Source organism: Dendroctonus ponderosae, unplaced genomic scaffold (assembly GCF_020466585.1).
Source record: "Dendroctonus ponderosae isolate FM_Combo_2020 unplaced genomic scaffold, Dpon_F_20191213v2 Dpon_F_20191213_8, whole genome shotgun sequence".
In the NCBI taxonomy this organism is placed as follows: Eukaryota; Metazoa; Arthropoda; class Insecta; order Coleoptera; family Curculionidae; genus Dendroctonus; species Dendroctonus ponderosae.
Window position 1 is genome coordinate 1330946 of NW_026019016.1, and position 25588 is coordinate 1356533.

The window sequence follows — 25588 nt, forward strand, 5'->3', positions numbered from 1 at the left end:
TGAGTTTGTGTAAATTTTAAATCTGATGATGGCGCTGTTGTCTCGCTTCACTCTTTGATTGAGACACAGGAGAGATACGAATGTGATAACAAGTACACGCAGTCAGGAAAATAAATCAGAGTAAAATAATACATGGATATTTACATGATTTAATCTCAGGTTAATGTCTCATTCACGAATGGTTTCATTCTAGCTGTAGAAGATCCATGCTTGGACAAGGAAAACTTAGCGCTTGAGGCTTTACGAAACTGGCATGAAATGCCAGTGGTTGGTTTCAAGTTGGTTCCCGAGCATGTTGAGACCAGATCACTGTTTACCCCAGATAAACCAGGCATAGAGCAGGTAATTGCCTAACAAGTTTCTTAGGTACCAAACGCAGCCAGTAAAAGCGTTGCGAAAGACAAACAGCGTCTTTAACTCATCAATATAAACAACAGTTTTGCATTGAAAAAAATTATATTTTCACTGCTTGAAACTGGCGAGTTTGGCGAGTCCGTCCTGGAATCTTCAGCACACCTCTTGATAGATTTTTGCAGTTTTTTGACTGTTTTTTCTTGAACTTTAGGGCAAAATCCAACTCTGGATTGACATGTTTCCTCGCCTCGACTGCCCTGTTCCCGATAAAATCAACATAACGCCTCGAAAACCCGTTTCCTACGAGCTACGGGTGATCATCTGGAACACCGAAGACATCATTCTGAGTGAGGACGATTTTTTTTCGGGCGAAAAAAAATCCGACATCTACGTTAAAGGGTATTTTCTACCAAAAAAACAAAGTTTAAAATACGAGGGAACTCTTTTTCTAAACTATTTAGATGGTTGGATCAGCCTCAAAACACCCAGTTTACCGATGTTCACTATCGATCCTTAACAGGCGAAGGCAACTTCAACTGGAGGTTTATTTTTAAATTCGACTATCTGGCAACAGAAAACAAGCTGGTGATGAAACGGAAGGAATCCATATTTTCCAAGGATGCAACTGAATTGAAAATTCCCTGTGCCTTGCACTTGACTGTGTGGGACAACGACACTTTTTCAGCAGATGATTTTTTGGGTGTCCAGGAAAAATCCACTTCCCCAAATTCAGTAGGTTTGGACGTGTTTTTTAGGTTCCTTGGTGCTGGAACTGGCCAGAATGCCTCGAGGCGCCCGCTCGTCCAAAAAATGCGACTTATCCATCCTGGAACCCAACGCTAAAAAGATCAACCTGTTCAAGCTCAGAAGAACCAAAGGATGGTGGCCGTTTCAGGCGACAGACCGCAAAACCCAACAAACAATGCTTGGGGTGAGAACCTTTGCCGAAAAATACACCCTTGGTTTAACTAGAAAATTTTAGGGAAAAGTTGAGCTTGAGCTGGAAATCCTCACCAAAGAAGAAGCGCAAGTGAATATAGTGGGAATGGGCCGACAAGGCCCTGAAGCGCTGCCTCCGCCAAAGTGAGTTTTGCAAAGGAAAACTGATGTTTTCCTATTCATACATGATAGGGTTTCCCTGCTCAACCTCGTCTAAAAATACTCAATTAGCCCTCGACTTGTTTGGCTTCAATAATCAAGTCCAGGACCGACAGGAGTTTATATAGTAATTCTTGCTCTTTTTAGGCGCCCAGACACATCATTCACCTGGTTTCGAAATCCTCTAAAGTCTTGCAAATATGTCGTCTGCAAGACTTGGAGGTGCAAAATTCTCAAATGCTGCTTTTGCATTTTCCTAGTCTGTTTTGTCGTGCTGGCCATTTACACCCTACCAGGGGAATTTGTGCGCAAAACTTTAAATTCATTAATCTAATCCTTATGAGGCAAGAATATACTATTTAAACGGTATTTTATGGGTGGTTTGTTCAAATCGAGCCTGCGTAATTTTTTCAATTGCGTTTTTAGGTTGGGCGATCGAATCCAGCACCGACACTACCAGGGGGGAGATTCGACGTTTTTCGCCTGCTTTCGAAAGCCCTTTAAACGATCGCCATTCAAACGCTCAAAAGGCCTGTCGAAAGATTGCAGCATTTTTTTTGCAGTTCTTCTAATCATTGCCATAATGTTTGCGATTTGCATGTTTTTGTATTTCGGCGGATATATACAGGGCGCCAATGGCAGCTGCGCCAAAAGAAAAAGAACAGTGGCCGATTTAGATGAGGATTTTCCCTGAACTTTGAGATCGTAGTTAAGAGAAAGCTGTGATTATTTTTATATTTTTAGTGTTTTAATATAGTGTGGAAGTCGTGAAGAGGGTTTTTTTATTTCTTGTGGTTGCATTTTGCGTTGGTTGTAAAAATTGTTTTTTTAATCAAAAACGGCTGAACATTCTTTCAACCTCTCTTTGCCATAAGATGCGTTGAAAATGCTTAAGAGAATCTAAGAAGGTCCTTGGGTGGTTGAAACTGATGAAATATTCTTTTCAGATGAAACGGGGCTATAAAAATAATTTTTGAACGGAATCAAAATAAATGAATAAAAGAACCGTCTAATAGCAAGTTTTCACTTAAGCAAACTTTCTCGGTTTGGCACAATTCCCACATTTGCTCCACTCAAATAATCTGCGCAAATATTTTTATAATAAAATCCGAGTAGATTCCAGTCCACTAATAATAAATACAAAGTTTTTCTCATATGGAAAATATGAATAGAGCAAAAGAAACGAAAAATGTATGCAAATATTGGCCCGGTGGCAATTAAAAGCCAATTACGTAGTTTGTGTTCAATAAGAAATGCCTGAATAAATAAAATGGAAAAGACGCAAGTCAGTGATTTTGACTTCGTTTGAAATCGAACTTCGCCTAGTGTGGACTTGCCAATTAAAAAGTGTGCTTAATAAATTGTCGGCAAAACGGCAGGTAAGAGATTGGCGATGTGCAAGAGTCGAAAAAGTCGATTTAATTAATTTGCCATAATAATTGCATCTGAAGGGCAAATTGCCTGAAATTGATAGGGTGGATACAAGTTCAATCTGGCTTTACCGAGTTAGGAGCTCTGGAGGCAAACACGCCCCAATTCCATGCAAAGTACTTTTATATGCACTTTAACATTTTTTGTCGCCCCTCATAATAGCAAGATTTCATCAGCGTCTTCCCTTTAATTTCTTGCCTACTCTACAAGTTTTCATCCTGGATTGGCTTAAACTTTGTTTTCAATAATTTAGTAAATTTAATCTCAACATTTTTTCTCTTCGTCTGCAAGCAATTGTTGGCATTTTTAGAACTTTTCGAAAAAAGCCGGTTTTCGATTGGCTCTACCCTTTCACCCTTATTAGACATGTCAGTTACCCAGAATGTGTTGTTTCATTCGTTCGCTCATCGTGACAAACAGATATCGGATGTGTTCGAGTCGAGTAATTAGCAAATAAATTGTTTTCATCGCGTTTACTGCAACTTACTCGTGAACAAACAGTGCGAAAGTTGTCTGCTTGATTATCTGGTGAGTTTAGAAGATTTATGAGAAATGTGTGAAATTTTCCGTTAGGAAGTTTATCTTCCTTGAGAAAAACTCCCTAACGAACCGAATAATTTACTTTACAAAAAATGGGAAACCAAACTGTTTTAGTTTTTTTAATTAACTGTTCACATCGAAGCATTTCATCCAATACATTGATTGACTAAATTACCGGCCAAATTACTAAGAGACTTGCGAATGGATTGACATAATTATCATGTCCCAAGCCGAATTAGGCAAAGTGCTCCAGACAACTTATTGCATGTTCGGCTCGAAACACTCCGGATATTATCAAAATCGTCTAAATCTTTTGCGGTATTGCCATAACCCATTTTCAGCACAGAAATATCTAGAATTTTTTAAAAATTCTTTTGCGAATTTAAAGTAATTTCAGTCAACTCCAGCTGAGTTGAGTAGGAAGTAAGTAGTTCTTTAAGAGTAGCCATCGAATCTAAACATCATCAACAACTAAACGCCATTATTCTAGAGAAAAGACTTCATTATTTGGGCATTTTCAGAATGTTTCAGTGAAAGAAACTATGCCGAATTTTTTATACGTATTCCAACTGCTCAGATACTGGCAAATCGATGAAGATATCCCGACAGGACTGCCCGGATCAGCCACCCCAATTATCACAGTTTTGCCAGCTGAAATCGTCGGACCACCGGAAAAGAAGAACCTCAATGGCCGAATTAGCTCCGAAGAAATTGGCCTGATGACGGATGAAGCCAATGGTGACCAGCCCAAGAAATCCTCGAACCCAAAAACAACTTTCCATGTAAGCGCTTTTAATCACATCTAAGGATATGGAGGACGAAAAATAATTATTTGCCAATTTCAGGCCCGAATCATGAACCTATTCAGATCAATTTTAAGATCGTTTGCAAGGGAAAATGAACTGCAGAGCATGCTGCCCTCTGACTTGGAAAAAGGGCAGGAAAAGGCATCGACCGGGGGTGGAGAAGCTGTTTGTTCGATCGCTGCCAGCCCTTACAGGATCCTTAGGGTAAGTCGCTTGAGCTGGAAAAGGTGTCAGCTAAAGTATAGTAAAACTGGGTTTTTGAGCCTCAAGCACAATGCAAAATAATACATTTATAAACGTTTGAGTTTAACTGTTTAACTGACCAGAGACTAATTTTTTCATGATTCACTATAATTGCCAATTATCACAATATCATCTTAAGCAAGGAACAAAGTTCATATTGCTGACATTTTTTTTCATTTAGTGATTTAAGGAAAGTTGATATTTGTTAATAACAGCCTGAAATAAATTTTTTTGGATTTTTAAAGCAGGTTCAACAGAGTAAAAAATAACAATTAACTAAAAGTCCAGACACTAATTGAATATCATCATAATATTGCCGATATTGCGTTTTTCTAATTATCCCTCACTCACTAATTGATAAATGATTGTACCCACTAAAAGTAACGCAAACCTTGCGTGCCCGGATGATCTCAGGAGACCTTGTTAATTTTTGTTATGAACGTTTAGCTGCATATAATACCGTTTATGAACAACAAGAACAAATACTTGTCACGTTATTTTTATTTTATTCTCCATAAAGAATTTTTTGTTGTTACTATATATATATAATTTATGTCTTGTTTATAAGCGGGTTTTGCTTAAAGCGCAGAAACTCAAAAATCAGCTTTTAATGCGATTTGACTAAAAATTCTCGTCTTCCCAGAATCAAGTTCGTTCTGTAGACTGTAGCTTTCTTAAATTGCTAGTCGCTCTAGATTAGGAGTTGGAAATTTTTTGAGCCCAATGTGTACTTGGGCGAAAGCGTTACCAAGTCGGAAAAAATTATCATTTACGAATATTTTAATCAAATTTGCAGGCGTTTCAGATTTGACTGTCTTCTATGAAAAGTAAGCATTGCTAATTATTAATCGTTCCAAATTAATATTTAAAAAAAAATTTAGCATACGGTGAACTTACGTAAAATTGTCCATTTTTACATTTTACAAGTGGCCAAAAATCAGATCTTGCGAATATTTTATTAACATTTTTTGAGTTTCCATATCCGAATGTCTGTTATAGACTCTAGGAGTTCCAAGTTCTGCGGATATAAAAATTTGGATTTATGAATTTTTTGAGCATAAAATGCTCTTGAATGAACATTAAAATTTTTATACTTACATTACAGGTTGCTAAAAATCAGAATTTACCAACTTTTTTATATACTTTACAGTATTTTCAGGCTTGCATGTCTTCTATCGACTGTAAGAGATACACGTTATAAGCCTCTCTAGATTACCAATTTTTTAGCAAATTTTCAAGCATGCAACTTGAACTTGAGTAAAAATGCCATTTTTACACCAAGCTTTAACAAGTAGCCAAAAATCAGACTTAACGAAAGCTTTAGTGAAATTTACCCACTTTCCATATTTAAGTTTTTCCGATAGACTGCATTAGTTTCAAGTTATTAGCGACTCCAGATGAGGAGTTGGAAATTTTTCAAACACAGTGAAATTAACTTTTTTAAACCTACATTTAACAGCGCGCAAAAAATCATAATTTACAAATATTGTAAAAACATTTACGGACTGTAGAAGGTCCAAATTATTATCCGCTCTAGATTAGGAGTTTTTTTTTGAGAAAAAGCTGTTCCTGAGTAAAAACAACAGCAAAATTTAGAATTTAGCCCGATTTAAGTGAAAATTCCCAGTATTCTTGACACAAACATCTGCTCTGGACCGTAATATTTTTAAATCGGCACCCGCTTTACGAAAAAAGTGATGAATTTTTCAAGCGTAGATTGAAAAGCACTTGGATGAAAACGCCCATTAATACCCACCAATAGACTTGACTTGAAATGCGCAAACATGTTCACTGAGGAAATAAGAAACGCTCTGAAAACGTTTAAAGTACATTTGAGTATGAAAATGGAAGGGGATATTTACACACTTTATGAAACGCATTTCTGATGTATCAAACGGAGGACAATATTTAAAATTTTTGGCTTTTGACTGCCCAGATGAACATTTTCAACGTAAAATAAATGCGACATTTTTCACAGTTCAAACCCTGAACGTGAAGGGTGTTGCACTTTTATAGGGTCTGCGAACTTTGCCGATAACTGAGTAAAAGCTTCCAAGTTCTTTTATCAGGCGCAAAGTTAAAAATGGGTTTATCAAGTAAAATGTGCTGAGTACCCAAGGGATAAAGGTAGTCTATCATAAATAGGAAACTAATCCCTAAAACGTGCACTTGTAGATTTTAAAGAGCAGCAAAGCGTTGAGTTCTGGAATATTTATACATACATGAGTCAGTAGCAATTTAACAAAGAGCTTGTCCAAACACAACCCAACTGTCCATTTGCCTATGTAAGCAGCTTTTTATTTACTTAAAAGTCCATAATCTATAATTTGCCATCTATTAAAAGCCCGAGACACGTTTTAGATTAATTATCTACTTTTAACTGAAGCTTTTGTTTAGGAGCTCAAAATGTTCCTCTTATTTTGCTGTTTGTATGTTAATAATTGTACGTCGTTATATCGAACTCGCTGTTCTCCACCTATAGACTTTCTTGCTCCATATTCTTGAAAGAATTAAAACAAGCGACAGTGGAAAATTCAAGTCACTGAAGAGCGCCGATTTAATACCACAAAAAGTTAACATGTGTAGTTGTATAGAAGAAGCACGAAATTCGGGTTTTCCAGGGCAAATGCCAGCTGCTTTATGAAAAGAACTGGCTCTATTGCCAGAAGGTTCAAAGCAATTAGACGCACAAGTTGAGTAGAACAGTTTTTGGAATTTTTCTTTTGAAAAAAAAGGTAATTGGTTCAATAAAGATGCTCTAGATTGCATTTAGCAGTCGAAGTTTGGCCAATTGTTTCAATTCTGATGTCGAAATTTAGTTGCGAAAGTAATAAAACACTAGTGCTGGAGTTGTTGAAACGGATTGAATCATTTTTTTCATTATTTCGCAACTCGGACTTAAACATTTGAGCTTTGAGAATTGATTTACAAACGATTTTTACACCAGTTTGCACTTGAAATGCATGCAAATTGAAGATGTGCTATTGAACTGCGGACATTTCTAAATTACTATGTACTGATGATTGTAACCTTGCACCGATGATTCTGTAGTTATTTTAGTAAATTTCCTGTAAACATCGTGTATTGTTAGTATGCGATTTCCTAATAATTAATACTTAAAATACAATTAATTAGGAAACCGTCAAGCAATTGTGCCTGTAATCGTCCACTTTTATAATGGTTTTATTTAGGGTGAAAATTCAAAGCAAAGCAAAAATCCTCAAAGTCAAAATAAGTCGCTAAAGATAAACATAAATAAAATCAAAGCTCAAAGGATCAGTGGCTGAAACCGTACAATTGTGTTAACTTGAATAATTTTCCATTAAAAATTATTTGGCGGTTTCAGTCGCTGTACACGTTTTCCATGAACATTTGCACATTGAAAATGATGCATGAAATACAGTTTATTCCACGCACACAATGCCCAACGTGTAACTAAATTTGAATCAAGTACGGATTTGCTGAAGCTATTTAAAGCTCTTGCAAACGATGCCTTTTGCCTAAAGCGTTTGTCTGCTAATATTGAAGTTATGGGGACTGTTTGCCACAACAGCAGCCAACAGTATATTTCATATCTCAACTATCGGCATATTTGAATGGCGGAATTTCGATTTTTGAAAGATTTTGGTGTTGGGTGTCGACCAATTGTACTTTCAATTGTGCGTGTTTGCCTTTAAAAGCCCCTCAATTGCAAACTAGAATAAATAAAAGTTTAAAATTTTTTAGTTTGGTACCAAAGACTTTTGTACCTAAGTGTACTGAGTTGCAGAAATTTCCACCAAATGATTTTTTTGAAAAGTTTTTTTGAGGAACTTAAAAACTCGCATAAAAATTCCGCATTAATAAGAGCTGGTATAAAAGAAGCCACAACCCTTAAACCTGAGAAGCTGCCCATTTTTTCGAGATTTAGCTGATTTTTGGAAATTTCTCAAACATCTAGAACCCAGAAGCTGCATTTTCAAATGAGCGGTTTAGCTTTAAAAATTTGCAAGTTGTAAACTGCTGCAGATAGAAGGTTGCAATTTTTGCTGTGAGTAAAGAGGGCCTTAGGGTTTTTGTATGAAACGTTAACGATATTTCCTTCTTCATAAAACTTCACAAACTTCCATAAAAAAGCTGTGTTTTCAAATGTGCACGTTTGTCTTCAAAAATTCAGCTGAAAACTTCACCAGCATGAAGAACTAAATTCGTAATTATGATAACCTGAGCCTTGGTGCATAAGTGGGCAAATATGCAAAGTTTTTCAATAGTTCAAGATTCCATTCATGTGTTGCAAACTCGGGCAGGCAGATACATAAAATTTGCAATTTGGAAAAGAAGCTTTAGACTCAATTAAAATAAATTATTTAAACTTGTTTATTCAATTTCAAATCCCATGTTGTTCATGTTAGTTCCAGTCAGTTCAATTTAAACGTGTGACTGCGGAGGCGTCGTTGGGGAATTACATTGCTATCAATCCAGAAATACAAAAATGAAAACGCAAAAATGTCCAGCGCATCAAAGCCGGATATGAGATTGAAATGAAAAAGTTATTTTTATTGCAATCTTTAGCAGACAAATTTTTGTAACATTGAAGATGAATTATTGGCAAACGTTAGTCATTTTCACAAAATTTTGTAAAATAACACCATTTTCATAATTTACTAGCATACGACACACCGTTATTTTCGCTAAGTCTTCTCTGTTTTGGGTTAACTTTTGGTGGCCGCAAGAAGAAATTATTGGCCATAAAGGCCCAATGGGCCAAAAACTCCCCAATCTCACGCCCCTAATTATCCAACAATTTTCCTCATTTCTAAGTTAAAATTAGAAAAATTTGCTGTGCTGTTGTCTCTTCTCCAGCAAAACACGCCGATAGCTTCCCATAAAGTCGGTTGAGAATTTATATACAATTCAGCTACAGATTCGGCGTGCAGCATTCAGTTCGAAACGTGGTTACATTTGCGTGACTCTCCACATCTTCTATCAGTTGATATCGCGTAACTGTAGTGAGTTAGAGGTCGGGGAAACATTTTCGAATGTACGATAAATCCGCAGCTGCAAACGAAAATTCTAATTTTACCTGTTTGATCTTTGTAAACTAAAAAAATCTTGAATGGATAATCACTTCGATGCTTGGTAAGGGACATTTTTCACTGATTGTTTTACTGGAATTAGCACACTTTTGCATTGGAAGCATTGGTTAGTTTAGAAGGAAGTTACCATATTAAAACCTCTGATCAAATTAAAGAAAATAAGCGAGTAAGGCATCAAAAAAAATTAAACGTATATTTAAATTATTGATAACATGCCGCACTTTCAACTACTCTCAAGCTCCTAAAATCAAAGTGATGGAAATGCAATTAAATAGCAACTGTAAAAAATTCGTTTCCGCTTGAGTCAACAGAAAAATATGTTCGAAAAAAGACTCAGTCTAATAGCAATAAGCCTTATGAAATTCCAATTCAATTACCATAAAATTTCCCCAATTTATTCAGAAAGTCTTTTAAGTCTTTCTTCTTTTATCGTTCTGTTAATTTATGTTTTCAGCGTGAAATATAGAAAGTATTTTTTTCTATTTGTATATGAAATCCCATCACCATCTATTTAGGCACACATTTTGGATAATAATTCAAAATTTTTCTCATGCATACAGAAAGTGCATGCAAAACATTGCTGAGCTCCACTAAAAAAGTTTAATTTTCACAATTGGATGTTGTATGAGACACCAGTGCTTAACTGTCTTTAAATGTTCAAATTTTGCATTCATGCGAATACATTTTTAATATAAGAGGACAAAACACCTATAGAATATTTATAATGTAGAACTTCTATTCATAATTTACATTCAAAGTGTGGAAGATTCATTAAATTTGAAATGAAAAATCGTATTTCAATCTTTTCAGGCGCAACTGTGCTGGATGTTCATCCTGCATAGTTCAAAATTTTGCAAGACCATATTAATTAAAAAGTCAATTTATTAATGTATGACTCAACGGTGTTCAATTTGTTAAAAACGTCCACACTAAGCTCGTGTAAATATGATCGCACTATAAGCTTCTAAAAATAAATAATTCATGAAATCCCAGAATGTTTCATTTTAAAACGAAAAAGTGATCGCTCAAAGCGAGTGAACAAAGTGGAAACCAAAACCTTGCATCGAATGCTGTTTGCTTATTAGATTTCCCAGTTACCAAGTTGAAAAACATTTGTAAAGTCGCATTTTCCGGAACAGAGTTATTATTTTCTGGACAAAGATCAAACAGTAACATTGGCTCAAATTTCCTAAGAAAGGTGTTTTAAAAGCCAATTTGTTTGCTGTTTCCAGACGCCTTTAAAGGAATCAAAAGTATAAATTGACTTTAAAATGCAGAAGGTCATAAGTAAATGAGTTTTTAAAATTTTGTTTAAATTGCTTACGGCGCTAACTGTTTCAAACGTACAATCTGGATAAACTTCTCAACCTGGTTTGCAAACCAGGCAGAGCCATGGCTGTTCATGGCTCTATGAAAGTGTACAAACAGTGGGCAAAAGTCTTTCTAAACTGCAAGCAGCCCACGATGGAGGAAGTACTGGAAGTTTTATCGGTAAGTTGAATAATAGCCAATAAAAGCCAAAATTTTAATTGGTAACTTTATCCATTATTTGCTGCAAAAATGAAACTTCAATGCATTTTTTTCAACGAAAAAGCGTCTTTGAAACGGAAGCGGTCGGAAAATGAAACGAATTAGAAGCCTCCCTGCCATTTGACGGGTTTTCAGGTTTTCCAGGTATTTGATACCTAATTGAATTATAGCCAGTTTTTTAGGAAGACTGGCGCAAAACAAATACATATTTCGAATAAAGTTGGCGTATTTATTGATTTTCATTTTCACTCTATTTCTACCTTGTTTGGCTTCATTAAAAGAAACGCTGTTAAAATTGAACAGAACGTGATTAATTTGTGAATGGCTAGTTTCATCACCCAAAACAACAATGAACATGGCTGGAAATAATCCCAAGCACTTTTCCGCGCTTGGCTGGTTTAATTTACCGATATTTCATATAAATAAAGGCCATTTTACACCATATAAGTTTCTATGTCCCAGCTTAGTAGTAACAAATTTCCTTGCGCAATTTCGCCTCATCCACGCTCTTTCATCGGTTTCTGTTTGCGCGTATTTTCAAGCTTGTTTCATCATAATAAAAGAGCAGACAGTGATTTAACGTTCATCTACCCGGATGATTCGATCCTCCTTTAGCTTTGCAGGGATTTTTTAATTTAAATTTGCCGCAGTTTAAGTAGATTTGGCTGCGGTTATTCATATTGAGGTGTTTGAAATTGGACGAAATCAAAAATAAATTAGGTGTAATACATTGCATGTAGATTTGACTAAAAGTGGTTATATGTCTAACCATAAAAATGAGGAATTTTTGCTTCAAAAGCTTTGAATAACAATCAGACTGAGAAATGTGAATGATACGAAGAAGAGTTTCCGGTAATTGCAAATTTTCTCCAGTAAATATTAACAAAACCTATTTGGATCCGTATTATATTCAGAAAGGAAAATTCAAGGGCTCAATTATTTGACTACTGTCTCTAAGTTTGCTCAAAATGTTCCACTTTTGAGACTGAATCGCCCAACAGGATAATTTTAGTTTGCCATTAGTAATTGAAACTATTTCACCTGCATGCGTTCGACTGGTGATTTTGTTAACTTTTAAGGGTCATTATTAATGCGAGACACCACATCCACATATTATGTTCGACTTTTTATCCGTAAAGTTGCACGTGTTTCCTCGCAGTATTTTAGGCTTAAATGCCCTTAACTTTTAACGAGGGTATTGCGAAGGAAAAACTTTATATCAGCGGATTTTAATATAATAAATTGCTTATCACCTGCAATCGGCTGATAGATGGAAGAAAATTTTCGAAAAAATTCTCTATAGTTTCAAAAAGCGTGGCGCTATAAAATACTCTTTCAGGCTGCGGAAAATGGAAACCTGGAAATGTTCCAAAGACTCTACATCCAGGATCCAAGTCGCCTGTCTATCCGGGATTCACGAGGTCGCACCACCGCTCACCAGGCAGCTGCAAGAAACCGAATTAATATTCTGCAGTTTATTACCCAGCAAGGAGGAGGTGAGTTTGAACCCCCCACTGAAAAAACAAATCTCAAAGTTTCTGCAGGAAATGCGACACTGATGCAGAAAAGTATCGGAAAATTGCCGTAAATGGTCAAGCCCAACTAGTCTCTATTGAGAATACTTCCGGAGGAGTTGGAAGTTTTACCAATTCTCTATCTAACAAGAAAAGCTGCGGTAATGTCGCAACTTCCTCTCAATGACAATATTGGCTAAGTTGGGCTAACTTTTAAATTGCAAAGCTGCTAGAACCTTGAAGATATATTTTGTTAGCTTGAGAGCCGATGAGAGAACAAATTAGATCTTTTCCTGATTTCGGTTTCTGGTTAGAGTTTACACGTTTTTCTAATGTTCAGGATCTCTAATCCTGAAGACTTTTGGTTCCATCGAGATGATATTTCTTTCATTTCCTGGAATATTTTACAAAATCTTCTGAGTACTCTTGAGTAAGGAAAATACAGTCAAAAAAAGAAACAATATAATAAAGCAACGGCTTAAAAGCGCAAACTTTAACTGCCGCCCATTTGCTTACTGAAGAAAAAAATTAGAAAATGTGTTGCCCTATTAAAGAAAGGACATGGAGATACTAACTTTAAAACACAAAAATTTCAATAAAGTACTTACAGTGTGAAAGCAGAACTTTTCGTCCCATCTTGATTAATCTGAAGGAAGTTTCACGACAGTAATGTTTCCATTTGCAGACTTAAATGCCCAAGATAATGTAGGAAACACGCCCCTGCATGTAGCAGTGGAAGCTGAAACAGTAGATGCAATTGAGTTTTTACTGGCCACGTAAGTTGTTAATACTCACTATCCCCAATGTGTTTTATAATTTAATTTTCTGGCCATTTGCTCCTTAGTGGGCATTTTTGGAGAAGCGTTTTATTGCAAATGTATTTTAAACTCTACCGCAGGAAATGTTCACTAACTGCAGAAAATTCAACAAAATTTTTCAGAATTTGCGCCAGAATCCATTCGGTTAAGATAAAAATTTTCTTAAATGTCATTAAAGCCTGCGTTTAGCAGCATCCACGTGGCAAAACACGTAAATTTCGCATACCATTTATGTAACGCAAGAAACAATTCTAAATTTAGGAACGTGAAGTCTTAGATTCTCTTAAAAGCTTTCATCAGTCGACATTTAATCTCGACACAATTTAATCTGCTGTAAATACCTTCAAAGGGCAAATGAACCATTGAACTAAGAAAATGTGTTTAAAAATAGTTAAACGGATTTCAGTCAATCGTAAAGATTTTGGATTTGTTTGAAAACTGCTAGAGTTGGCAGTTTTTCGGGATTAACCGTAATTTTTTTCTTTTAAAAGGCAAGAATAAATCTCTAAAAGTATGCGCTAAAAACCTGGCAAAGGTCACTTTTGAAGCAATTTTTCCAATTTCCAGTGGGGCAAAATCGGATATTCTTAATGACAAGAAGCAAGCCCCAATTCACTTAGCTACAGAACTAGATAAAATTTCCGTGCTACAAGCCATGGCAAGATATAAAGGAAAAGTCGACATCCAACAAGGGGGTGAACATGGCCGAACTGCACTGCATATTGCTGCCATTTACGACCACGATGCATGCGCTAGGATTTTGGTAAGCAGTAAAACCTACAAATTGCTTACAAGTTTACTGTTTAAACATTCTAAAAACCCCTGAGCTTTTGGGGCTTTTATGCTGACGTAAAAAATAAATTCCATCTTCAGAGGTGGTTCTCTCGGGCTGAAAGCGCAAAAAATTTAGCAGTTCTGAAAATTTTCTGTTTTCTGTAGATTTCGGACTTTGGAGCAAGTCCAAGAAAACCTTGCGATAACGGCTACTATCCCATCCATGATGCGGCTAAGAACGCCTCGTCCAAAACCATGGAGGTTTTCCTGGCCTGGAGCGAATCTCTTGGTTGCACCAGAGAAGAAATGATCTCCTTCTACGACGCTGAAGGAAACGTTCCTTTGCACTCGGCTGTACATGGTGGAGACATCAAAGCTGTGGAACTTTGCATCAGGTAAGCAACTAGAGATGGCCCAACATTTTCTGTCTGCACCAGAGTTTTGCCTAGACATTCACAATTTTTTTTATTCGCTCAACTTTTTGCTGCAAATTTCCTGCTAAGACATATTCTGTTCTTAGCTCTTCGGCACAAAGTTTTGTTGACACCGTATCAGCCACGTAAGTTGCTTAAATAGCTTGTAACGTCCCCGCATGAAGTTATGCAAATTCCAAACCCAGTATGAAATATTTATATATACTCAAAATGGTATTAATAATATTATTATATTGTGCATATGCAGATGCAAATAGTAATATTTTATTTGTGCGTTTCTTGAACAATGTGTATTTTATACTGTTAGTTTTTAAAGTGCTTGGGAATGTTCATGTTGTCCTAATCGTGAATTTTTAAGTAAAAGGGATTTTTTAAGCAAAGAAAATATTTTTGGAGTAAGGCAAACATTATTGCTTTCGGCCGGATATAATTTTATAATAATATAAACAAAAACAGAATAAAATTGAACAAAAGTATTTTTTCCGCTGAAAAATATTCCTTTCATTTAAAAATTTGCCATTAGGACAACATTCCCAAGAATTGTAAAACGCGACAAGAGTGTATATACACTAAAAATGTAGTGTTGCAAAATTGTCGGTTTCTTGGTTTTTCAGCTGTTTTATTGCGCAAAAATTCAAATTAAGAAGCGACAATCAATTGGGCAACCACACAAAGACAGAAAAGACTGCTTGAGCCTCAAAACACCAATAACTTCAGGGTTGAGTTGTTAATTTAAGTAAAGTGCCCGATTTTTTAAAATTATTCTGAGAATTTTTCTCACAATTTCAAAAAAACGTATAAACTGTTTTATTTTTCGAGTGAGTTTTTCAAGTTTTAATTAAAGGCTGTTAATTTTGTTTAATCGCTTTTAACTCAAGTTGATTTTCTCCTGAACAAAACCTCAAAAAGCTGAAATATTGCACTTGTGCTTAACTTAAAATATCGCAAAATATCAAAGAACATTACAAAAACAGTTTAATGATTTTGCGCCGACAAGAAGAGTGTCTAGAATCAAAAGAGATATACTTTTGAGGCCACTCCTTGAAACTAGTGGGTCTTTCGGGTTTTTAGGTCGGCGTACAATAGAATTACTTCCTGACGTTTCGCAAGCACGAGTGGCTTGCATCTTCAGAAATGGTTTGCTTCTATTGTACGACGGCCTAAAAACCCGAAAAACCCACTAGTTACCGTGTCTAGAATGTTCAACAAAGATATCTGGGTTTCTATGCTATTTACTGTGACCATGAATACTTTAACTAGGCAAATAATCAACAACTACTGTACTGTGTAAATGTAGAGGATGGAACGTGGTAGCAAAGATTTTCTAGGAATGATTATTAAATCTCCCACTAGCAACCTGAAAACGTCGTTTTTCTTGCAACTCTATTTTGATCCAAAGAGTAAGACTTGAACCTCGTGAATTATTCGGGCTTTTAAACCATGGTGAAAGGGATTTCTTCCTGAAGTTAGACAAGCACGAGTGGCACATTGTCCGGCAGAAATTCTTCACACGATTGCCTAAAATCCCGAAAACTTCACCAGTTTCAAGCAATGAACGATCAAGCCTGCATTAGCCACCAAAAAATACAGCCAAAAACTGGTGTTACGGGATAAAAGCGCCAAAACTTACCAGTTTCAAATATCATTTTGTTGCTTTCCAGATCAGGCGCGAAGATTTCCACTCAACAGCACGATCTCTCCACTCCAGTCCATCTGGCATGTGCCCAAGGTAATAGAAAATCCCGAGCTTCCGGAAATTGTGCCTAAAATCTCTGTTTTTCGCTATTCAATCAGGTGCAATCGAAATAGTGAAAATCATGTTCCAAATGCAGCCGGAAGAGAAAAAGGCCTGCTTAGCATCTTGCGACGTCCAGAAAATGACCCCTTTACATTGCGCTGCCATGTTCGATCGTCCAGATATTGTGGAATACCTGATTAGTGAAGGTGCTGATTGCAATTCCATCGACAAAGAGCGCCGATCCCCTTTGCTGTTGGCTGCATTGAGAGGTGGCTGGAAAACGGTAAAAATGCAACATCAAATTCAAACAGAAATTCGTTGAAAACCCATCCTTTGTATTCGCTGTTACAAGAAAGCTAATTCTATATTTGCCTTGATCTACTGCTGGCAAAATGTCGTTAGAGCCGCGAATATGATTCAAAGGAATGAACCCAAAAATGAAAATCCGGTGTTCGAATTTAAAGCAGCTTCAGGCCGGCTGGGAAAATGGGAAATTTTACAAATCACTTCTGTCGAGAGAAAACGTGATTTACTGTCTAGTAACGGGGTTTATTCGAATTTAACGGTCTGGAAGAATTAATAGCAACCTTTCGGATTCTTATAGTTACTCCATAATCATCATTAGCTTAGAAATAGCGAATTGAAATTGTGCAAAAGACTAATATTTAGGTGCATACATTAATCCGCCTGGGCGCCGACATCAACATCAAAGACATCAACAAGAGAAACGTGCTTCATTTAGTCGTAATGAATGGTGGGCAATTGGAGCAATTTGCAGAGGAAGTAAGTAACGTAAGTACGCATTTTTAGCCACTTATTTCGGTTATTGAAAACAGAAATAGACGAAAAAGGTATTTCTTGCACTGGTTTAGAGCTCAGAAATTCCTTAAAAGCTTCCGACAAAGCATTTGAGCGAATTCGCCACTTGGAATTTATTCCGATGCAAAAGCACAAATTCTGCCTTATTTAAACAGGCTGTTTACACTACTGATGGTGCCTCAAAGGACGAGGCCGGCTGGAAAATTGGCTGGCTTATCATTTTCGCGCTCGTCAGACAATTTCCAATAAGGAAGCTAATTTTCGTCGTCTCGCTGACAATTTCAAGCTTTTATGCCTGATTTTGAACATAACATTGCTTCCGAACAAAGGAAAAGTTCTTGCTGGAAAAGTCCAAGTATTCCCCAACTTACAAGTAGTTGAAGCGACAATTTTTATGTTTAAATAGTGAAATTAAGGAACAAAACTTGACTCCTGATTTTGGTCCTTAAACAGGCCAAATCCAAGGAAAGTCTCCTTCAACTGCTGAACGAAAAAGACCTCACTGGGTGTTCGCCTCTTCATTACGCGAGTCGCGAGGGCCACATTAAGAGCTTGGAAAATCTGATTCGTCTTGGGGCCTGCATCAACCTGAAAAACAACAACAACGAAAGCCCTTTGCATTTCGCCGCCAGGTAAAAGTGCTGGATTTTCTGGACAATAAATTCCAAATTCGACTTTCTCCCGAAGGTATGGACGATACAACACAGTCAAACAGCTGCTGGACTCGGAAAAGGGCAACTTTATCATCAATGAAAGCGATGGAGTCGGGATGACTCCCTTACACATCGCCTCCCAACAGGTATTTGACTCTTTGCTCAAAGCTTAACTGAACATATTAAAAGAAGCAAAATTAGTAGTAGCTACAACTGTAGAATTGTAAAAAAAAATTGTTTTAAAGAGTTTTTTATGGTTTTTTATAGGGGCATACCAGAGTTGTGCAACTGCTGCTCAATAGAGGCGCTTTACTGCATAGAGACCATCATGGAAGAAACCCGCTTCATTTGGCTGCAATGAATGGATATACACAAACCATTGAGCTCCTTTTGTCTGTACACTCTCACCTGTTGGACCAACTGGACAAAGATGGGGTAAGTTGGCCTTTATTCAAAAATTTCCCTCATTGAGGATTTTAGCATCTGGAGGGCTGCTAAAATAAAATGTGTTTGCTGTAGAACACTGCTCTCCATTTGGCCACAATGGAGAACCGACCCAATGTAATCGCTCAGCTCTTGTCCATGAAATGCAAACTTCTCTACAATCAATCGGAAATGAGCGCAATTGACTATGCCATTTATTACAAGTACTTGGAGGCTGCTTTGGCAATGGTGACCCATGAAGATAGGTAAGAATCCGACAGAAATTAGGACTAGACCAAACAAAGGATCCTACAACAAGTTCAATGACAAATAAATTGCTCTTCACTCGATTTAACGCAATTGATATAAAATTAACTCCATTGAAAGGCTTCATTAAAAATGCAACCTACCAGATTGATTATCAACCTTTTCACTATCGCTGCGCAAACAGCCCTTTGATCCCTTTTATTTCCAGGAAACCATTCATTAACTGGATCTAATTGTATGCTTTGATCTCCATTTGTTTAGCTGATTTAATCAATTGCAGCCAGTTAATTGGCAATTACAATTGTAAACTGGGCTAAAACTTTGAACTTAGTGGTCTTCTGATCTTTCACTAAACTGTAGAACCTACTTCTACTTCGCTTAAACAAACTCATACAAAATTAATTAATACACATGCTGCGCACTTTATGGTAAGTAAAAAAAATAAATTTCCCTGATAACAAAGGTTTCGTTGTCCTTTAAGGGCCGAAGAAATAATGGCAATGAAATCGCCAAAAAATCCTTGCGTTTCTCTTGCCCTGATTGCTTCGATGCCTCGAGTATTCGAAGCTGTGCAAGACAAGTGCATTATTAAAGCCAATTGCAAGCAAGATTCCAAATTGTTTTCGGTAAGTATCATCCTGAAAGCAAAAACTGACTGAAAAAAAACCGAGTTTTCTAAACCCAGCTATTTTTTTAGATAAAGTACAACTTCATTTGTTTGCAACACATGACCCAAAGCGAGGAGATCGATGAGAAAACTGGGGAAAAACTGGTGGCAAAGGAAAAATCACCACTTCCAGCACTAAATGTGAGTTTCCCTTAAGCCAAAGTTTCCAAACAAACTCCTATTTGTAGGCAATGGTGGCGCATGGTCGGGTTGAGCTCTTGGCCCATCCATTGAGCCAGAAATACTTGCAAATGAAATGGAACTCGTATGGAAAGTACTTTCACTTGACCAACTTGCTGTTTTACTGCATTTTTCTGGGATCCATCACGTGTTTTTCCTCCCAGCTGATGGAGCATGAGAAGGCCCTGAATTTCAGCTACTTGAACCTGAGCCATATGAGCACTGAGCAGGTAAAATATTAACGATCGTTCTTGGCACCTACAGCAGAAGATTTTTGTTCCAGAAATACGCTGAGCGAAAATCGGAGATTCTGAACGTGCAAATGAACTACTCCATGTACATTTGCGCCATGGTAATTCTGGTTTTTATTGTGGTGAATGGAGCCCGCGAAGTCGCCCAGATGTTGCAGCAGAAATACGTCTATTTCTTCAATCCCATCAACTTGGTGACTTGGTGCTTGTATGGAGCTACGGTTGTAATGGTGAGTTTTTCTTAAAAGTCTGGGGCGTCAATTATCAGGGATTTTGCAGGTTCTGCCCATTTTTGGCGGGGAAATTTACGAAATCCAGTTCTCCTTTGCTTCAATGGCGGTTTTTCTCAGCTGGTGCAACCTGCTTCTTCTGCTGCAGCGCTTCGACCAAGTGGGAATTTACGTGGTGATGTTTCTGGAAATATTGCAGACTCTGATTAAGGTGCTGATGGTTTTCTCCATTCTAATCATCGCTTTTGGGTTGGCGTTTTACATATTGCTGTCCAGAGTAAGTTTCAAAAATGAATTAGTTACCGGATGATATTGGAATGGCGCCTGATTTTCTTTCTTATCAGGGTGACCACCTCTCCTTCAAGACGATCCCCATGGCTCTGATACGCACATTTTCGATGATGTTGGGAGAAATCGACTTTCTAGGAAGCTATGTGAAGCCCTATTACTTGAGCAATAAAGATGAAAACACCTTTTTGCCGTTTCCCATTCCAGCGTTCCTCATCCTGGGAATATTTATGGTTCTAATGCCCATTTTGCTCATGAATCTCCTCATTGGTTTGGCCGTGGGTGACATAGAGAGTGTCAGAAGGAATGCTCAACTGAAAAGACTGGCCATGCAGGTGGGAGTATGGAAAAAAGCGAGTTACATTTTCCTTATGCAATTCTTAGGTTGTTCTACATACGGAGCTGGAAAGAAAATTGCCGCGCCGATGGCTGCAGAGAGTGGACAAATCTGAAGTAATCGAATACCCCAACGAGTGCAAGAGCAAGAAGGGGATAATCGATTTTATACTGAAGAAATGGTTTGGAAGCCCTTTTTCTGAAGACAGTAGGTTCAGTTCAACAACTAGATAGTAGAAAAATAGGGAAATTAAATAAAACCTGAGAACTTAGATAGATTAAACAGTAGTTAGAAGTAGCTGCATGATGGAGTTTTAGGGTAGAACTATTATTTTCTAGGCATGGTGACTGAATTTTGCATGCGCCGATGGAGGTACTACGGTAGGATAGTTGATTTTTCATTTTTTCGACTCTCTGCACTCAAACAACCCCGATTTAACGCAAATAAATAACTCACTATCTCTGCCTTAGGTGACATTGTGATGGAGAACTCAGAGGACTATGTAATGAACGAATTGGCCAAAACTAAGAACAAACTCAAGGAAATATCTCAAGCAATCGAGACTCAGAATCAATTCCTGAGGTTAATTGTGCAGGTACTTCAGAGATTTTTCAGATTTTCATCTTCTTTATTTGCGTTTAAATTACCCAGAAAATGGAAATTAGAACCGAAGCCGACGACGTGGACGAGGGCGTATCAGTCAAAGTGTCCTCCGGACATTCAAACAAGTGGACTTCACCGAAAATCCGGAAAAAAATCAAGTCCGTTTTGAGCTTCTCACACAGAACAAACAGCGCCTAATTGCACAGAAACACTAATAACTTGTCAAAAAAAAAAAAATTCCTCGTTTTTTTTTAGTTTTTCTTAAATGTCTGTAGAGTAGAGGGTTACAGTGCTTTGAATGTAAACGTTCCGTTTTACAATTATGGTGTCCTCTAATTAAGTAGTAGGTATACGTGGTCTGCGTAGGGACCAATTATAGAATCAAATGACCAATGGCAGAAAAAATGAGCAAACTGTTCCAATCTAAGTCGAATTGGTGAATCGAGAACATCACAGTTTCTTGGTTTGTTCCGCAGATATTTAAATTAGTGTCTGACCATCTCTATTTTAATTAAATGTGATAGAATTAATAAAAGTGTTGTCTAAACTTCTTTTGATGTGTTTCTGGTCCTAGTTTTTTTACGTTTAGGATCATTTGCCAAATTGTATTCATTAATTTCTTCCAATTCTTTTTTTTAATTTATTTTCCTGACTGCGTGTAATTGTTATTATATTTTTTCTTTTCTGGGTTTCAGTCAAAATGTGAAATGAAAATGTTTGCGCCATCATCAAATTTAAAATTCAAAACAAATTACAAACACCAATTTACAATTAAAATATGTTGTACAAAAACTATAATTTACAAAGTATTAAAACATCCAATAGTTCTTAATGAAAAAAAAGGTTTTTTCTTTGGGAGAGCAAAACATTTGAAAAACTTACCCCATAATTGGGAAACATTAGAATCGTTTTAGACAGCCAAGCCTAAGAAGAAGAATGCTTTTATTGACTTTAAACCACAGACTATTTAGAGTCCAGTCTGGATCATGCAGAAGCGTTTCCTAAAAGAACAAAAAGGACAGCTTTGGGAACAGTTGATTTAAACTCCTTCTGGGCGATTTTGCAAAAAAATCCATAACTGCAACTGAGCACTTTATTCACAAAAAAACGCAATTTTTTTGCTTTATAACACTGATAATACAACTAGTTTAAAGGCATAAATTGCCAGAAATAGTGCAAAACTTGGCCAAACCGCTCTAGTGCCATTCCCAATTTTCACAAAAGGGTAAAAAAAGTCATAAGGCAGGCGAATATCCAAACTGGGAGGATCGACGAACTTAATTGCCTTCCTGCCGGTCACATCGTGGAAACTCACTTGGCTTGTTAAATCAAGCCCGAAATCCACAATCCAGCTCTGGTTTAGTCGTTTCAGGGCAAAATTCGGGTTTAGTAAATTGCGGAAATTGAAAGCCACTCCCAGAATCTTCTGCTGATTTAACACAGTCTTGAAATCCACTCTGGAGTGAAAAATGTCCACATTAAGCAACGTTGAGATGTTGTAGCACACTATCGAGGAGTTTTTATTGATAATCTTGCCAATAGTCTGGTTAAGCAATGTGGATGAGTTTTTTTTGTAAAAAGCGTCACTCCAGTCCTCTAAAATTTTAGCAGAGGCGCTACCGAAAAGGCCGAAAACCACTGAAGCATTGGGTTGAATTCCCCACAAATCAAAGACAGTTCTTTGGATTTCCTTGCAAATCTCTGTGGCGTTTTTCGTGTGGTTGAATGCCTGCATTTTTTGAAGCCGGCACTTGTTCCTCATACCGTACCCAAATTCGATAGCGGCATAGTTTGTATCGTTTCTCACACAAGCGCCTTCTGAACTCTGCGGAAAAACCAGAAAATTATCGATGTATCTCGCAGAGGATCGCTGGATAGAAGTCTCGTTGGCTTTCTGGTGTTTCCTTGCAATCAGGATCGGTTTTCCAAAAATGTATCCGGGATTTCCGCTGAAAATTTCTGAGTAGTTTTTCGTGCGATTATCCCACAGGAACTCCCAGGAGAAGTGCTGGGTAAATTGCAAGTCTTCCCGTCCAAAATGGTAGCTAAAATTGGCCAGCACTGCCAGAATATCCACTTCGTAAATCCCGCTGGTCGCATTATGGAAAAACCTCCAGTGCACTCTCTGAGCGGCATTTTGGCAATTATTCAAATTGTTTCTGATATCGTACGAGCACTGAAAGCTCATGTTAGAGGCGTTCTTCACTTTGAAGCAATTGTTCAGATGGACGTCGCAGAGTTTTGCCTGAATTTCCAAGCACACGTTCTTAGGACAGGACTGAAAGCAAAAAATTTGTGATTTGGTTAACTTTTCTTTCACAAATGGTATAAAGGAGTGAAGAATGGCGGGAATAGAAAATGTATTTTTTGTATAATTTTTGAATTTTAACATCCATTTCAATATTAGTGGCTTTAAACCCAGCCTTCAAGCACCAGGCTTTCTGTGCAGTAAATGGACACTAAAGATAAAACTGTATAAACATAAAGATGCTTTTCATATAAAAGCTTTCCGCACTTACCCACCGCCGAAAAATATACTCACGTAATAAAAGTTCTTCTTCGCACTGCTTGCATTTACCGACTTGGGGTTTGCCAGTATTTTAAAACCGGAAAAATACGAAGAAAGTATCAGAGCCTCATTGCCTTCGGCTGCAGCTACTGGACTGCATCGGCTTTGCTCGTTGATCAGAAAATGGATATCTTCTTCGAATGAGCAGACCTGAGAAAGCACGCTTTTGGGCATCCCTAGAAAAACCTCCCTGATGAGCTTTATTGGAAAAAACTCATCAATTTGCTTACGCAAAACGTCGAAACTTGAATCGTTTTTAACTATCCAGATCGAATCTCCATAGCCATACTTTCTTGCCTCTGTTAATTGAGGAACGGGCAAAACGCCATTGCCCCAGAAAGAGTGTCGGGGAGAGAAAGCTTCCAGGGGTCCAATGGGCTAAGAAACCTCAATGATTGCAAATAGTCCATTTGATTTGAAAGCCCCGAATACCTGATCTTTCTGAAGTAAGTGAGAGTCGGGAAGATTGCGCGTAATAACGCAAAACATCCCATCCTGGTTGACTTCCCATTCAAACGCGGTGTTATTAACATAGATGTGCTTAGTATACTTGCAATATCGATCATCGAAAAACCTGTTGTCGTCCAGTTGACAATGATCAAACAGCTCTTTATCAGCGGCTGAACAGTGCAGGTCGCAGCAGCAGTTGATGTCGCAACTTTTCTCCTAAAAAGCGACAGAGTTCGAAAAAACCTAGTTATTTTCCTCTAAAAAATTGACCAACTTGCAAATCACACGTGCACACGTCGGCTTCACTCCACTTCCCCAAAGATCGGTGCTTCGTCTCATTGAAATGTCGAGTGCCATTATTTTTACCTGCTTCTAAAGGTGCTTCAGTGGCAGTTAAATTGGTGCAGTTACCAAAGCCGCTATCGCAAGTTTCAACAGTGCTAGTTGAATAATCTGTTGTGGTCGAATCTATGGGGGTTGACTCAGTTTCAGGTGCAGGTTCAGGGGTTTTCGAAGTTTGCACTGAAAGTCTGCAGGTGCAAACCAGCACCAATCCAATAAACCTCAACAGCGCCATGTCTAATACTCTACTCCGTAGTTGTTAAAGTTGCGCAAAATTATCGCCAAGTCGAAGCTAACCACTCCCATAGCCTCAGTGGAGAGTTTGTATCGTTTCTCCGGAGAAAAGATCAGATCTGGGTACTTAAGATGCGAGCCCCCGCCTACAAAGTACTGGACAACTCGATCTCTAAGCGAACCCAAAGGCCTCCAAGTGTAGCAATCCAGAGTATGTCGACCAGGACTGGTTGGGACTGTCACCAACCCGTAGCCGAACAAGTGGGTTCTGCCCAACCAGTCGAGATGGTAGACTTCTAAGTAGATTTTTGGCCAACCTAAATTTACAATGTGTCTAAAAAATGTGACGCTGATGTTGAAGAATAACGCATGAAAATATAAGCTTGAGTTTGATGGTGTTAAAAATTTCAGAATATTATTGGCTTTAGTTTAGAAAATTCGAATTTTTAAACATGACACCACATTTGAGGAAAGCCTCCGTTTTGGAAATTTGCACTTTACTGCTTGTTTTCATTTAAAAAATGTTAAATTTTTAAAATGAGGGCTTATTTGAGAAAAACTATACACTTTGAGACCGAAAAAAACCGGATTCCGGGCGATTTTTTAGAATATTAACATCAGTTTAATCCAGGGGCGGATCCAGCTTTAAAGTCAGGGGGGGGGGGTATGTAAAAAAAATACAGTCTTCTGTTATCTATGAAATTAGAAAAATGATCGTCGTTTTCTGCAAGGGTGGCGCAAGATTATTGCAAATATTCATGTTTTCCGTCCCGTTTTGCATCTTTCTCGGAAGCAAAATGAGCAAGAACGCTCGTTTTTACATCATTCCACAGATAACTAAATGGCCTTTATTCGAAGTTTCTCAAGAACCATTCGAGCCACAGAATTCGTTTTGGCATCGTTGGATAGAGAATTGAAAA

The 25588-nt window shown here is 37.5% G+C and overlaps 3 protein-coding genes across 3 annotated transcripts in view; 2 read left to right on the forward strand and 1 right to left on the reverse strand.

The window, feature by feature from the left end:
- Nucleotides 1-2224, forward strand: part of LOC109544744 (otoferlin) — a 10390-nt gene extending 8166 nt beyond the window's left edge. The window contains exons 25-30 of the mRNA XM_048669154.1: nucleotides 194-342; nucleotides 566-753; nucleotides 816-1054; nucleotides 1110-1285; nucleotides 1337-1437; nucleotides 1879-2224. Coding sequence (XP_048525111.1) covers nucleotides 194-342; nucleotides 566-753; nucleotides 816-1054; nucleotides 1110-1285; nucleotides 1337-1437; nucleotides 1879-2146 — 1121 coding nt within the window. The 3' untranslated portion in view covers nucleotides 2147-2224. The remainder of the gene's footprint in view (nucleotides 1-193; nucleotides 343-565; nucleotides 754-815; nucleotides 1055-1109; nucleotides 1286-1336; nucleotides 1438-1878) is intronic.
- A 2050-nt stretch (nucleotides 2225-4274) lies between these two features.
- On the forward strand, nucleotides 4275-21624 carry LOC109544924 (transient receptor potential cation channel subfamily A member 1). Its single transcript, XM_048669271.1, has 21 exons — nucleotides 4275-4433; nucleotides 12417-12573; nucleotides 13277-13367; nucleotides 13977-14172; nucleotides 14349-14578; nucleotides 16279-16346; nucleotides 16412-16638; nucleotides 17025-17147; nucleotides 17628-17806; nucleotides 17862-17973; nucleotides 18095-18262; nucleotides 18347-18516; nucleotides 18999-19143; nucleotides 19215-19325; nucleotides 19373-19594; nucleotides 19648-19845; nucleotides 19895-20122; nucleotides 20190-20468; nucleotides 20518-20677; nucleotides 20941-21065; nucleotides 21122-21624. Exons 1-21 carry the CDS (start codon nucleotides 4278-4280, stop codon nucleotides 21269-21271), a joined length of 3495 nt encoding a protein of 1164 aa, XP_048525228.1. The 5' UTR covers nucleotides 4275-4277; the 3' UTR covers nucleotides 21272-21624.
- Nucleotides 21625-22152: 528 nt separating this feature from the next.
- The window catches only part of LOC109544922 (tectonic-1), a 4838-nt gene continuing 1402 nt past the window's right edge, over nucleotides 22153-25588 (reverse strand). Inside the window, exons 2-6 of the mRNA XM_019915347.2 lie at nucleotides 24367-24985; nucleotides 24075-24308; nucleotides 23873-24020; nucleotides 23616-23818; nucleotides 22153-23351 (exon numbers count right to left, since the gene is read on the reverse strand). Coding sequence (XP_019770906.2) covers nucleotides 22197-23351; nucleotides 23616-23818; nucleotides 23873-24020; nucleotides 24075-24308; nucleotides 24367-24669 — 2043 coding nt within the window. The 5' untranslated portion in view covers nucleotides 24670-24985 and the 3' untranslated portion in view covers nucleotides 22153-22196. The remainder of the gene's footprint in view (nucleotides 23352-23615; nucleotides 23819-23872; nucleotides 24021-24074; nucleotides 24309-24366; nucleotides 24986-25588) is intronic.